The sequence below is a fragment of the Muntiacus reevesi genome, chromosome 2, assembly GCF_963930625.1.
Source record: "Muntiacus reevesi chromosome 2, mMunRee1.1, whole genome shotgun sequence".
Lineage (NCBI taxonomy): Eukaryota > Metazoa > Chordata > Mammalia > Artiodactyla > Cervidae > Muntiacus > Muntiacus reevesi.
The window spans coordinates 31,492,775-31,508,263 of record NC_089250.1 but is presented as its reverse complement, the minus strand read 5'-3'; the positions used below and the strand labels follow the sequence as shown (position 1 = coordinate 31,508,263).

The 15,489-nt window shown below is 37.7% G+C and overlaps 1 protein-coding gene across 1 annotated transcript in view; it reads right to left on the bottom strand.

The window, feature by feature from the left end:
* The window catches only part of MRC1 (mannose receptor C-type 1), a 108,682-nt gene that overhangs the window by 81,291 nt on the left and 11,902 nt on the right, over positions 1-15,489 (bottom strand). Inside the window, exons 2-4 of the mRNA XM_065919580.1 lie at positions 13,241-13,642; positions 9,126-9,299; positions 4,295-4,459 (exon numbers count right to left, since the gene is read on the bottom strand). Of these exons, the coding sequence (XP_065775652.1) occupies positions 4,295-4,459; positions 9,126-9,299; positions 13,241-13,642 (741 nt within the window). The remainder of the gene's footprint in view (positions 1-4,294; positions 4,460-9,125; positions 9,300-13,240; positions 13,643-15,489) is intronic.

The window sequence follows — 15,489 nt, the reverse complement described above, 5'->3', positions numbered from 1 at the left end:
ACTGGTAAAAACAATCAGAGTAAACAAGCCAATTTCACTTCCTGTATCTTATTTCAGTTCTGTAAATCCTAATCGTGCACATACATAGCAATAAATCAGTTTCAAGAACTGAAGTTCAGTTGAGTGTCCCAACATTTTTTAGGGTAAAAGTAGAAGAGACGATGAAGTGATGATGGGGTGATGTAAGAATTGGCTGCTGGGCAGAAGCCGTTAATCCAGCAGATAATGTGAAATCAGATTGCCAATTTACTAGAACAAGGGGCTGTTGACATCTAAATTAAGAATTCTCCTTCCTGCATTGGGGACCTCCAGATCTTTGCTTATTTTGTGATTGAGACCTGGGCAGAGTGTAATGGAAAGATAGAGCTGAATTCCAATTCAGTTATTTTCTGAATATCTGGGATTAGGCAAAATTCTTAACTCATCCCTCCTTCTGTTACCTCGTCTATAAAGTGAAGACAATAATCCTTATTTATCAGGTTAGCATCAGCTTTAGAAATAACTGTGTCTGACACACAAAAGCTGTTTAACAAATAATAGCTGATTTGATCTCAAGAGTCATGAAAGGCTTATACCTTTCTGTCAAATGAAATTTACTCTTAAAAATTCTCATATAAAATAAATCATGTTTTATTTTAAAAGTATAACTATTGTATTTGTGGCTTTTGAAAAATTTTAGTGATCTACTTCCCAGAATGGAGTGAATGACCCCACTCACACCTTCATTTTCTAGAGTCTTTGCCAGTTTATGCCAATAAATTCCAAATGTCATGAATATCTTCCTTCCAGAAAAACCAAAGTCTGTATTACTTTTTAAATTCTCCATCAGACTCCTTTTGTCTTCTCATGCTTGGTATTTCTGACTTAAGGAAAAGCAGGAGGGAATTCCCTGGTGGTGCAAAGTTTAAGATTCCGTGCTTCCAATGCAGGGGGCATGGGTTTGATCTCTTCTCAGAGAACTAAGATCCCACATGTTGTGTGGTATGGCTAAAAATTTTTTTAAAAAGAAAAGAAAAGGCAGGAAATACTACACATCTCATTTGAGAAGTCATTCTTACCCGGATTTCAATTCAAATTTGCTGACTGAAATTCCAGAGGCTTGGATGAGATTCAACTAAGTATCTGAGGTGAACTCTGCCTCGCAATCTCTCTGGGCTTGTTTGCTCCTCTGAGGACACAATAATAGCCCTTGCTGATTAGGGAAGCATTTCCTGCAGCCAGCGCCTGATAGCAGAGCTGGAGCCAGAAATGTGGAAGTGAGTGGAGGGCTGGGCAGAGATGCTGTCCTGCCCACGTGGCCCCTTTGCTCTAAGCAGCTGGAAAGAGAGTCCAAAAGTAACCCGTGCTCTGTCCCTTCGCTTCTGGAAAGTCAGAGAACAAGCAAAACTCAGAAGAGTCAAGATAACACAACACACAAAGAGATTCATTAAAAAAAAAAAAAAAAAAAAAAGCCAAGTGAAACCATTTCAACTGATAGAGTTTTCTCTAACCCATGCAAGCCAGCACACATCACGCTAGGATTGTCTCAGCTCATCATTTCTCTTCCTTCATCATCTACATAAATCTCATCTATCTCTGTCTGTTTTCCTCTTCTTATCTTGATATGTGGTTATAAACATTGATCCCTCTGCACTTTGTCCCAACACTACATACAAAGACCCCAAAGACCAACACAGATTAGGACAACCACCCCCAGTGAGGTCACAGTGCTTTTCTGTCTTCAATTTCCTTAATAACGCCTGAGAGAAAATGGCAGCTGCAGTTACATTAATAGGAAAAAGGTTATACTTGGTGTTTTCAAAGTTATACTTGGTGCCTAACTATTGCAACAAAGCTTTCATTACAGTGGAGTCAGTTTTCATGATTTAGTCCTCAGAAATGGGCTAGAAGTAGAAAAATCTTTCTTAATAATGCCTTGTATATTTCACAAAGTTGTGCTAAAATATAACACATGTTACATTTTTTTCTACCTAAAATAGGATGCAATCAACATCTTCAAATTCAGTTTAAAAACAGTAACTTATAGGAGAAATGTGTTTCAGTTGATGGAGATATCATCCAAAAAGAGTTGGAGAAAGCAAAGTCCTAGATAATGAGGTAAGGCTGGGGACAACTCTGTCCCCCATACCAGGTAACACACACTTTCTCCCTTAACAGATGATGTCACTGCAGCATAGAAGCCTCAGGTATTACCCCCCAATGTCCCCCAGCTTCACAGATCAGAGGCCAGGCAGTCAGGCTCCTAAGTCTTTGCCCTATACCTCTGAGCTCTGCTGCCTGCTGTCCAGGCAGATGGAATCGGTAGGTGTTTTTTACACAGTGGTTACTGAATATAGTGTTTTACCAAGTGTGGTCCTCATCCACTTGAACCAGAATCACCTGGAAAATTGATCATATGCAGATTCCTGGGCTCCCACATTACACCTACTAATCTACAGTGTCTGGGATTTGCACCCAGGCAGCTTCATTTTAACAAAGTTCCCTAGGGATGGATAAGCAACTTCACACTTAAGAACCACTGTCTTCTTGCCATAAACTGACCACTGGTCCAAAAATGTGAGGCTGAATTTCTAAATAATTGCTTTTCTTGTGCTGCGTCCTCATTTGTCAGTCAGCAAATATTCTTTGATACTGTCTTCCTTGGAAGGTTCTGCTGTGAATCTCTCTGGGGGTGGGGACATACCTATTCATCAGACATTCTTCACTTTCAGCTGTCTGCCCCTCCAATCCTTTTTCTACACAGGATTCAGTTCGCTCTTTCCATGGCATTTAATGATAATTTGTATTTATTTGTTTGTTTTCTTATGTGTTTTCCCCATTGAACTTTAAGCTCCATGTGGATAGGACATGACTGGCTTTGGTATCATTACGTCCCTAAGACCTAGAACAGTGCCTCACGCACAGATACCACGATCTTGTAGAATGAATGTATATATAATTTATTTATAATTTAAAATGAATGTATATAAAATTTAGTAGGAGAAGTAGAATATATGCAAGTAACTTTTACAAAACTGCTAAACAAATAAGAGAAATGCAGACAGAATGGGAGAAGACTGCATTTCAACTGGATAACATGTGGGGAATGCCAGGTACAAAAAATGGATGGAAACAGATGTGGAGGTGAGGAAGTATGAGACATTAGATGAAAAGCCCAAAACTTTTCTTTTGTCAAGACTGTGAAAAGCACAAAGGGAAGCAACATTCAGTGGACAAATGACAGCCCTTGGAAGTCAGGCAAAGATGTGTTGTTAATTATTTGATAAGAAACGAGAAGCCACTAAGAGTTTTTTCAACATGGTGGTCACTGGAACAGAGATAGATTAAGCTAGAAGCAGGGTCAAGGTGAATGGGAGGAGAGATTCCAGAGCAGGAAATGCTCTAGAATCATACACAGATTCTCTTAGTCATATGCAGATGCTCTTAATCTCATACTTATTTCTGGTCCTGATCTCTCTGTTCCCCAAGCGTGGATTACAGAAGCTAAAACAGAACCTCTCATCTCAAGCAAACACTAATTCTTTTCATTTTCACATATGAACAAATGCTAAAAAAAAAAGTAGAAATAGTATCAGTGAGACCTGAAAACCAGTAGTCTGGGAATTTGAGAGCCAAGAGGACAAAAAAAAAAAAAAAACACCCAGCTCTTGTCCCTGTTTGTGGTGGAAGTAAATTCTCCAATGCTAATGGAAAACCACTGACTTGAGGCTAGGCCTAGAATACCTGACCAGTCTGGCACCCGTGTCTTGTGTCTAAAACATCACTAATTGATCGTGGCATCTTCTACTCTGAGCCCAGATTAATCCTCAGAATCCTTCTCAGCACAGGTTCTAGACACTGTCACAACTAATAGAAGAAAGTTGGCTACATTCAAGAGGGAGCGGACATATGTATACCTATAGCTGATTCACGTTGATGTTTGACAGAAAGCAACAAAATTACATAAAGCAATTATCCTTCAATTAAAAAATAAATAATAAAAAAAGAAAGTTGGCTCATGAGACAGAAACTATTTGTCATTTCAGGTGTCTTTTACAGGGTTCACATTTGTCATGCTCTCTGCACCATCTGTTTAGGACTGACTCTATCATGATATCTATAATTACTTGTGCTCTCTGCTTTTAAGTTAAACTGCAACCCACTCCAGTATTCTTGCCTGGAAAATTCCAAGGACAGAGGAGTCTGGCAGTCCATGGTGTCGCAAAGAGTTGGACACAGCTGAGTGACTGAGCCTGCACGCATAGAAAGACAACAATCATGACCTCTCAACTCTGTTTTCATGTCACATCATTACCTGTCAGGTATGTCTGCTCATGTATCTCTGTGATGCTCAAGAGTTCGGCATCCTGTTGTTGGCAGCTCTTCCTTGCCTGGTGCCAAGTTAAAGCAGCTTTGGAATTTATCTGATAGTAAATGCTGGTCAATGGATCCTTAGTCCATAAGCTTTCACTGCCTTCAACTGCAAAAGAAGCCAAAAGGAATTGATTACATTACCCAGGGAAAGAATTTTCAGTGAACAATATTTTTTAAACAATCTTGGTAGTACTAATGCCTAAAACACTGTATTTCTTTTCCTTTTAGTCTTTCTTTTACTTAGATTTAAAGTGACTACGAAATTGTCTTGACTCCTGAAATGAAGAAGGGGAATTTTCCAGAGATTCACCACATTCCATTTCCTTCATATGCCTTAAGAAAGAAAGGAAAAATATTTGTCTGTTTTTCCATTAGAACACTAGAGATCAGATGAGTTGAGAAGTGAGGCAAATACAAAGATTAGAACAGTGATAACAGGGACTTCCCTGGTGATCTAGTGGCGAAGGGGCTCACTTCCAGGGCAAGGGACTTGGACTCAGTTGGGTTCAAGCCCTGGTCAGGAACTAGATCCTGCATGCTGCAACTAAGATGCGGTGTAGCCAAATAAATGCGTGGTTCTTTAAAAAAAAAAAAAAAAAAGAATAGCGATAACAGCCCAACTTCCTTAATATAGAAAAACAAGAAAGAGAAGAGAAAATAAATATGTCTTCTTGCGTCATTGTATATGTCACCTGCACATTCTAGTTTGGTCTTTTTAGACCAAAGACACAGGCATTGCAGGCAAAGGCCGTGGATTCCACAGACTGATCAGAACTTGCCTCCAGGCTCTGTCACTCACTCGTGATTTGATCTTTAATTAAATCAATAGCTTCTGGAGTCTCATTTTCTTATCTCTAGAATATATTACATGTTGTGGTGGTTTAGTTGCTAAGCTGTGTCCAACTCTTGAGACCGCATGGACTGTAGCCCACCAGGCTCCTCCGTCCATGGGATTCTCCAGGCAAGAGCACTGGAGCGGGTTGCCATTTCCTTCTCCAGGGGATCTTCCCCACCCAGGAATTGAACCTGGTTTCCTGCATTGCTGGCAGATTCTTTACTGGCTGAGCTACAAGGGAAACAGAATATTACATGTTGGTGCCTCTCAGTAAAAGCTTATAGTTAATTTTTTTCCTTCAGAGTAAAATAATTTTTTAATTTTTACCTTATTTTTTCCTTCGCTACTTTACACCTCCCAATATATTCTATAAACTTGGCTATATTATAGGAAAGGCCAATAACATAGATGAATAAGCATTATTGATAGCATTTTGCATATAAGATGTTTGAGAAATGAGTCGACAACTGAAATATTTTTATGTGCTTTGGGTTGTAAAAACTTCTCTTTTGTCTTTTTAGTAATATAAAATTCTACTTACAAGTCATATGAAGTCATAACCCTTTCACTTATTTGTAAGGAAGAAAGAAAAATTATGCAACTTCTCAGATTTTCTGATAAATATTCAATTTGCTAAGAAACTGGACAGTTGTCCATGTGTATAGAGCCTATAGTATTCATATGCATATAGTCAACATCATATAAACACATACAGTCTACACTATATATGCATAAAGCTTACTCTCTACACACACATATAGACTACACTTCATATATGCATATAATTGCAATTCTTTGTATCTGACAAGGAAGTGACCTTTTTCATACACTTAACACACTATGATATGAAATTTAAGTTCCATGAAACACCAAAGAAGAAGATAAATATGTCAACAGTTCATCTGGGCAACAGCAGAGACATTTCTAAGATGTTTTAACTATAAAATCATTATATTTTTATATAAAAATAAATTTGAGTTAGTAATGTTAAATTTAACTTAATGTAATCTGAGATATTACTAGTTTAATGTGCAAATGGAATTTTCTCCATGTAAGTGAGATCATTCAAACGAGACTGATTTGAGGTTTATTTGAAGAGGAAGCTATTTCAAATAAGTATTTTTAGAAATTTGGAGGTTTGGCTTGTATTGTGGTAGAAAGTGTGAAATATAAAAAAAGGGGGGGAAGATTTTCTCATCTAGAAATGAAAAAAAGGAATATAAATGAGCAAAGAAAAAATACAAGACTCTTCTCTTCATTTAAAGAAAGAATATTTTCCATTTTAAATCAAGGAACTAAGACTTATTTCTCAATGAACGCATAGGTTAGCTGACCCTATTATGCAAATTCCCACAGTAAACCAGCATAACAGATACTGAAAGCTAAAATTGCAAGCTATGAGGAACTGAGAGAAAGGGGGCTTTTCCTTTTCCTGTTGCCCTGATACTTGACAATAAATGTCTAAAAAGAAGGAAAACATTACCATAAACAATAAAAAGGACAATGAATAGCATATATGAAATGTCACTAGGTCAATAGCTGGGACCTCATCTTCCTGGATTAAATCTGCTAGTTGAAGGCTAACATAAAATAAATGCTCTTTTGAAAGAAACACAAAGCAAGGACAATGAAATAGTTTTGGAAATTGCAAAACTCTTTAAGAAAAGCATAAATTGTATAAAAGGTCCTTTAAAATCATAACGCATGCTGAAATCAAAAGTGTTTTAAATTTCTACAGTAATTTCTCTTTTATAGTTAACTGGAAAAAATATATAATTTGCTTTGGAAGACATAAATTGGAATCAATGAGACTAAAAACTTATTCTAGAAGATACTCAGTTTATCCCTCCAATACACGTCTAGCCAAGGTGGTGAGTTTCCGTTTTTTGGTTTTTTTTAATGATTACTGGCTAGCCATTTGTCTTCCATTTAATGATTCATTAAATCACACATGCAACCAACAACACTTCTGTCAACACTGTGTAAGTGTAAGATATCATAACTGGACCCATGAGATTTGTAGCCCCAAGAAACTACATGATAGCAGATTTAGAAAATACTATTCCTGCAAAGTCTAGGACAAAGATGTTCCTCCATAACTGGAAAACAAATACTGCTTTATCTCATGTGGGAGAAAGGTTAAATTTTGTTTAGACAGCATATCTTCTAATACAGAGATCAGACATCAATCAACTTTCATGGGAATCAAATCTTTAGTTATAGGGGAATTCCTTGGGAATACAGTGGTTAAGATTTTTGTCTTCCAATGCAGGGAGTGTGGGTTCAATCCCTGATTGGGAAGCTAAGATCCCACATGCTTTGTAACCAAAAAAAAATCAAAATGTAAAACAGAAGCAATATTGTAACAAATTCCATAAAGACTTTTTAAAAATGGTTCATGTAAAAATATCTTTTTAAAAAATTAAATAAATAAAGGTTATCATAAAAGAGAAATGCACTTACCTCACCCAAGAATGGGAGAGTGGTTCCACTATGAACACAGGAAGACTGTGAGTTTTTGTGTGTATTCAACCAGAAGAGAGGGACTGTACCCAGAGGGGAATTACAATAATCTAAGGGGCTGAGAAATCAAATTAATTTCTAGTGTGATTTTTAGGAATTAAAAATCAAAAGAGGTAAAATAAGCACGACTCTTGAAGTTTGGCTTTACAAACTAAGATACTTTTGTAAACTGGACTGTTTTTTTCACAATAATCCTTGGAATACTGTGATGGTATTGGATGTGTAGTCCTGCAAGTTTAGTGGTAAGCAACGCTCTCGCCATGCAGATGGTCTCACAACATCCCAGACTGCCTCTAAGGCTCTGCCCCTGCACCCAGCCCTTGGCAGGAGAGCAGAAGACAGGAGCTCTGATCCATAGAATCTGAATTAGCAAGAGGAAGAAGTTCAGGGGGAAGAAAACGATGAGAGGACCTGGCGGCAAGAGGTGTAACAGAAAGGGAAGCAAAGAACTCTTGCTTCTCTGCCTTCTTCAGCCCCCTCTCTGCCTTCCGACACAAATGCCCTCCTCCACCCCACTCAAAATCTGCTGCTCTGTTTTTCTTTTTTTGTTGTTTGGCTGAATGACGTGGTATGTGGAATCTCAGTTCCCCAACCAAGAACAGAACCCATGCCCCCTGCAGTGGAAGCGCAGACTCTTAACCAATGGACTACCAGGGGACTCCCGCTGCCCTGCTTCTTAACAGATTCTTGGGCAAGGTAAGGACACCAAGCATTTTCATGGCCCCTCCTGTCAATATAACACAGTGCAACTTATTTTGCATCATTCCAATAAGACTAATATTTTCATTTTAGAACCCTTTCAAGCATAGACATAACTCACTTCCATTGAAACTATGTTAAATTAAATGATAACTCTTCATACACTGAATTTAAGAAGAGTAGCATTACTATCATTTTCACAGTAAGTAACCCTTTTAATTACCTTGACACAAAATTCAGGCGTCCCTTACATCTCTCTCTCTATCAAACTTCATGCGGTAGCACTGCTTAAATTTTATTTTTGGTCTATAGTTTAGTAAAGGTAAACCATTGGGGGGTTGGAAAATGGGATGACTACCTCTGGTATTAAGTATATACTGTATCACATACAGTATAATTTGCCCTAAAGTCTTAGAAAATAACTGACAGTAACAGTGGAATTTGAAGAGAAGAAGTATTTAGTGAAAATAAAGGGGTCATTTGATGCAGCCCAGGGATAAGAGTCAGAAGATGTGGGCTGTGGTCTTTAACCAATACAGATCGCTCCCTCCATTAGAAAATGGGGACAGTGACATCCGTACAAGGTTGTCCTAGTGTATGATCTGAGATAAAAAATGAGAAATCACATAAAGGGAAAAAATGTTCTAGATATACACAAGGTCTTATCACAAGGTTGCCATATTAAACATGCCAAAATTGTCTTAAAGTTACTTACACTTCAGTGGACAATATCCAAAGAGCCTATCCGTGTCATAATCCGTAGTGGTTCCACACCACAGCCAGCCGTCTGATCGTCCAGCCGCTGTGCACTCCCCGTACCACTTGTTTTCAAACTTGAATGGAAACGCACAGGTTGCCCCGTTGGCATTGCCCAGGAGTGTGTACATGGCTAGAAGAGACACAACCAACTTGCACTTAGAAATGATGTGAATCTCCTGAATGCTGACTTCCCAATCAGAAGGTCTCTGCAAGAACTGGCCTTACTCTTCTGATGACACCTCAGGCCCCACACATGGAATTCCTCTGTATTTCTGGTCCCTCTTGACCCCTGTCTTTTGCTGAGTTCATGCAGTAGTTGTCCTCAGGAACAACTCTAGCACCACTTCTGTTCTGCTGTCTTTGGCAACAGGTTTTCCTCTTTGCTCTCGCAAGCCGAAAGTAGACAGCTCTAACGCCAACTTTGACTTCTGCCTTTCTGCCAAATAGAGAAAAGGCTATCCTTCCTCTTGGTTGAAATTGGAGAATTATTGAATCTCTAGATTGAAAAATAACCTTATAACTGTGGAACCCAAACACACAGTCAAAACTTCAGTCCCCTGCAACCACTCCTATCAAGACATACTCTACTCGAGTCCCTCAACAATGGCCAAGAAAGGGTAGGAATTCTCATATAAATTTCTGATTCACATGATGAAAAAAAGAACTCAAAACCATTAGATACTATCTATCATCAATATTCATCTTCTTAAAAAAAAAAAAAAGAGTCCAAACAGATCAAAATGGGAAGCTCTAGGTTTACCTAGAAAAGGAAGTTGAAACAAATATAGAACCATTGTGGATTATAGTTTGGCTTAAGCCAAAAGGATTAGAGAAAGTCACATCTCCATTAAGAACCAAACCACTCAGGTAGTTAAATTCCCCAGTATGTTCAGATTATCTCTGGGAGATAATAATCTTCTATACTGAAATATTTAGTCTCTTGTGACCAGTTGATATTCAGAATTTTTTCTAGATGAGAATACTCTTTTCCTAATTGTTTCATAGATCTATGACTTTAAAAAGTTCTTTAAAGACATCTTAAAAGTTATTTAGATAATATAATAGTTGTAAAACACATAGCATGGCACCTAATGTACATAAGTAAAGTGAAGTGAAAGCCACTCAGTCGTGTCCAACTGTTTGTGACCCCATGGACTATAGAGTCCATGGAATTCTCCAGGCCAGAATATGGAGTGGGTAGCCTATCCCTTCTCCAGCAGATATTCCCAATCCAGAAATCAAACCAGGATCTCCTGCATTGCAAGCTGATTCCTTACCAACTGAGCTATCAGGGAATCCCAATCTACATAAAGAGCATGACAAAAATAAATGACTTACCTCTTTTCCTTTTCTTTTATTCATACTTATCCAGTCTACCTTAAAAGCTAGGTTTATTTTCAATTCCCTCAAAATTACTTTTCTCCCAATTGAAAAGTAAAAGTGAAGTTGCACAGTTGTGTCTGGCTCTTTGCGATCCCATGGACTGTAGCCCACCAGGCTCCTCCATCCATGGGATTCTCCAGGCAAGAGTACTGTAGTGGGTTGCCATTTCTTCTCCAGGGGATCTTCCTGACCCAGGGATCGAACCCGGGTCTCCAGCATTGTAGGCAGACGCTTTACTGTCTGAGCCACTAGCTGTTAATAAGTTTAAAATGTGATCCTAAATTTGGTTCCCACTAAGTTATAGGACTATTTTTCCAAATCACAGATTGCATAAAAATATGCTGGATTTGTAATAATTATGCCATTGTTCTTTTGTATGAAGTAAACCTGATAAAGACTACCTGGGGCTAGTCTCACTGCTTATTAAAGTAGCGAAGGAATTTTCAGAGCTCAACTTATAAATTCCAATCAAAAGTGGCTTTTTAAGGACTAATTCAATATATTTATTTATTTTATTAAAAATTTTGGCCATACCACAGAGCATGCTGATCTTAGTTCCCTGACCAGGGATTGAACCCACACTCCCTGCAGTGGAAGCGCAGTGTCTTCCACTAGTCCCTAACTTGATTTATTAAACAAAGCATTGGGGACTTCCCTAGTGGTCCAGTGGGTAAGATACCCAACTCCCAATGCAGAGGACCTGGGTTCTATCCCTGGTCAGGGAACTAGATCCCACGTGCCACAACAGAGACCTGGAGACAGCCAAATAAATAAATGTTTAAAAAAAACAACAACAAAGCACTGATGAAGCCAACCTCACTAACAAATCATGACAGAGCACTTATTGCCTCTTCCTCTTGTGGTCCACCATTCCAGACAATCCTCGGATGCTTTCAAGTCTACAAAAGCTAATTCTATTACTCAAAATTAAATCTTTGGTCTCAGACAGTATTCCTCCCCAAATGTTTTTTAGAGAGACAAAGAATCTCCATACATCCTCTCTGCCTTGTCTTTACTTTTAACGTATATTCCAATGAATCGATTCCAAGATCTCTCTGAAAGGCTAGATCATCTAGCAGGAATACCTTAAGTCCTGGGAGAGAGTTAGGGAGTATGCTACATGTGGTCAAGGGACTATCTGCATCCAACTACTCAGGTGTTCATAAAAATAATTCAATAGGTCCCTAGGCCCTTCCCCCAATATGCTAATTTGAAATCTAGTAGGGGAGGACTTTGGGATCTGTATTTTTAACAAGTTCTCCAAATGTTTCTTAATCATGTTAAAATTTGAGAACCACTGTCTTAAATCCTATGCCTATTTTTCAAACAGAAGATCAGAAAGTGTGGGCAGGGAGTGGGAAAGAGATTATAGAACTTCAGTGATATCTTTTAAAATAAAATGAGAATTCCCATCTTTCAGCACCAAACTTCCTTGTGTTGAATTCCTCAATTAGAACTACTGTCCCAACTGTGGAATTTGACTCAGTCAAGTTTAGTTCACCTTTGTCCTGCCCTACAACTTTCCATCAAGTTTCTCTTGAGATGCTATGATACTTTGGTAGTCTCTCATATAATTTCTAAATTTACATTATTTTCGATTAAGACCTCAGGATAACTATTTTCTGAGCCCTCCTCCTCACTCCTCTTTAATTCCTACTTTGTTTTTCTCTTTATAGAACATAGAAGGAAAATGGAAAGCTGATAAATCATCTTGCAAAGAGCTGAACTCAGATGCTCTGCATAGCTGCCATCAGACAAGTTCAATCAAACTTTGCAGCCTCAGTAACATAGTAACTTTGGAAACAGGTTAATCACTTGTCCCAAAAGGCAAACTCTTTCTCTGACCTTGAGGATGTTCTAGATAGCACTGCACAACAACCAAATGACCCATCCTAGAATGTGGCTACAACATCATCTGACTCAAGAGGCCTTTGTAAAGCGTTTCAAGTTCTTTTTTGTTTTATTTTTTTCTGTGCAGATGCCAGAAAATGAAATTTGGCCTAGACGAGAGAAGACTAGATACTCTGATTTTATTTCACCTTGAAGAGCTAACGGAACCAACTACATATAAAGTTATTTTCTGCCCCACTGGTACTGTCACTTTCTAAAATAGCAGACTAAACATGGTAAAGGTTAATTTACAAGCTAATTCCTCAGCTTTGTTAATTTTCTGATTATTATATAATGTTTTTAAATACCCATAAGGTAACAAATAAATTAGAAACATTTAGAAACCCAAACTGTCAATGTCAAGATATTATGCAATCTGAGTTATTAAAAAATGTTTTTCCATGGATCATTTGTTTAGAGATGACTTAAATCAAAGGAAACGAAACATTTGGTTAAATTCATTTATCATGACAATCACACAGTGTTAAATGCAAGACTCTGAATTAAAGATGACAGTGAAAAGTAATTTCCAAAAACAGTAATAGTTGTTAGGAAAAATTTTAGCAAAAGTTAAAAGAAATGTCTTCCTATTAATCACACATAGCTAAAGTATCACTCAGGACTTTTTAACTGCATTTATTCACTCACAGAACACACAATCATTCCAAATTCAAAAGTAAACAATATTTCTAGTACAGACTGAACAAGAATATGCTTATTTTCTTGAATTAGTTTTCAAATAAGAGGATGAGAAAAAATGGACAGAAAGACAAAAGAAAAAAATTCCAAGCTTCTTACCTTCATAACCTCTAGAGCATAGATCATCAGTGGTTCCATAAACCTTCCATCTGCTCCATAAACCCGATCCCTTGTAAAGCATAATGTTCTTTTCTTGTCTGTTGCCATAGTTAAAAAATAAATCTTCTCCCTTGATTCCTAAGAGCGTGTCATTTTTGCACTCCCATTTCTGAAATTCACTCTTGGAGTCACAGGCAAACAGAGTGACAGGAACCCAATCAGTTTTTGATGGCACCCCTAAGCATAATTTAAGTGCAACGCTCATGATCTGGGATTCAGACACCCATCGGAATTTCTGAGCTTCGTTGTTTGGGTTGCAAACTGCAGTTTGGACTGCACTGGAACTTAATGCTTCCACGCAACGCTTGTGATCTTCATTGTATATTAAAAATTGCCTAGTGTCTGTTAAAAAAAAAAAAAAAAGGATGTTTAAGTGGATACATAGGATAAAGGCAACATTTTAGGTCAAAAGTTCTCAATGTTAAATAGATAATCAACAAGGACCTACTGTATAGCACAGGGAACTCTGCTCAATGTTATATGGCAGCCTGGAGGGAGGGGGAGTTTGGGAGAGAATGGATACATATATATGTGTGGCTAAGTCCTTTTGCTGTCCGCCTGAAACTATCAACATTGTTTATTAGCTATAAAATAAAAAGTTAAAGAAAAATAAGTTCTCAATTTTTCCATTTCCCTTTAAAGACCTATGATCACAGGAAAAAAAGATGAAATTGACTCTGCCTGGGCGAACTTAGCTCCTCCAGAGGGGTCCCTGAAGCTGCCAAGACTGGGTTGAGGGTCCTCTCTCAGGAGTACATGGCTGCCAGCTGCCAGTAATTGACTGGAAATCTTCAAGATGTCCTAGTTTGGACAAGGAACCTTATGAAAAGGCTCAAATACTTTAAATGCACATGAATTGTAGTGAAGTAAACATAAAAGAGGGCTTCCCAGGTGGTGCAGTGGTGAAGACTCTGCCTGCCAATGCAGGAGATGCAAGAGACATGCGTTTGATCCCTGGGTTGGGAAGATCCCCTGAAGGAGGAAATGGCAACCCACTCCAGTATTCTTGCCCAGAGAATTCCACGGACAGAGGAGCCTGGTGGGCTACAGTTCATGGGGTTGCAAAGAGTTGGACACAATTAAGCACAAATACAAGCCTGCACAAACATAAAAGATAGGTAATAGAAGAAGAAATAATACTCGTGTGAGAAAAACAAATTTGGAGATGAATACAATAAAGTATTAAACTAAATATTTCTGTGTCCTAGAATAGAATTTTGAAGTCTGACTATCCTTAGCCTCTTTGAGACAGATGAAACCTATACACAATTATTTTAATTATAACATTGGGAAGGCTTCTTGTGTCTAGAAAAACAATTTTATTTTAGGAATTTTTACCTTCGTTTAATGGCCAGCAAATCTGTGAGCTAAGAGTCTGTTGGGTAGCCCAGGTCTGGGCAACTAGAGAAATTTTTTGTTATGTTTCCCACCCAAAGCGGGCAACTCAGACATCTAGTATCTGTCATTTCATTGGCATATTCATCTTGACCTTTGTATTAAAAAATGATACAAAATGCATTTGAAAAGTGTAATAATTTGTGAAGTTTGCAGTAAAGGTTGAGCACATAAAGTTTTTATATCATTTAAGGTAATATTTATAAGAGTAACTTTACAAATAACAGTGTTTTTTTATGCCTGTAATTTGGGGTTGGTACTTTAAGTAAATATGTATACATGGTTTATTCGTATAGTACATAGCTGCTAGCTGGCAAAACTCAACTTCCTCTTGCCAAACAAGAAAAGAATAAAAGGAGCGAGTAAGCACATTTTTGTCCTTTAAATCACAATTGAGCTCAAGTTTAATCATGTAAAGGTTTTCTTTTTTGTCTGTTTTTTAATAGACAAATGAAAGGAATTGACTATTTGGGGGGCACAAATATAAATTAAAGACTTTTTGTGAAGTTTGAGTAAATTCCTTCTACTTAAGAGCTTCTTTCAAAGTGAGCTAGTGTAGTATTACAGATGTTTGAAGGTTTGGCTAAATGAGCTTGTTTTTCTTTTTTTTACATTTGATTTCAACTTTATTTTTTTCATTCTTTGAAGTATAAGTTGATTTACAGGGAAGCCTGGCACGCTGCAGTCCATGGGTCACAAAGAGTCAGACATAACTTAGCAACTGAACAACAAATAGATTTACAATGTTGTGTTAATTTCTGCTACAGCAAAGTGATTCAGTTATACATACATAT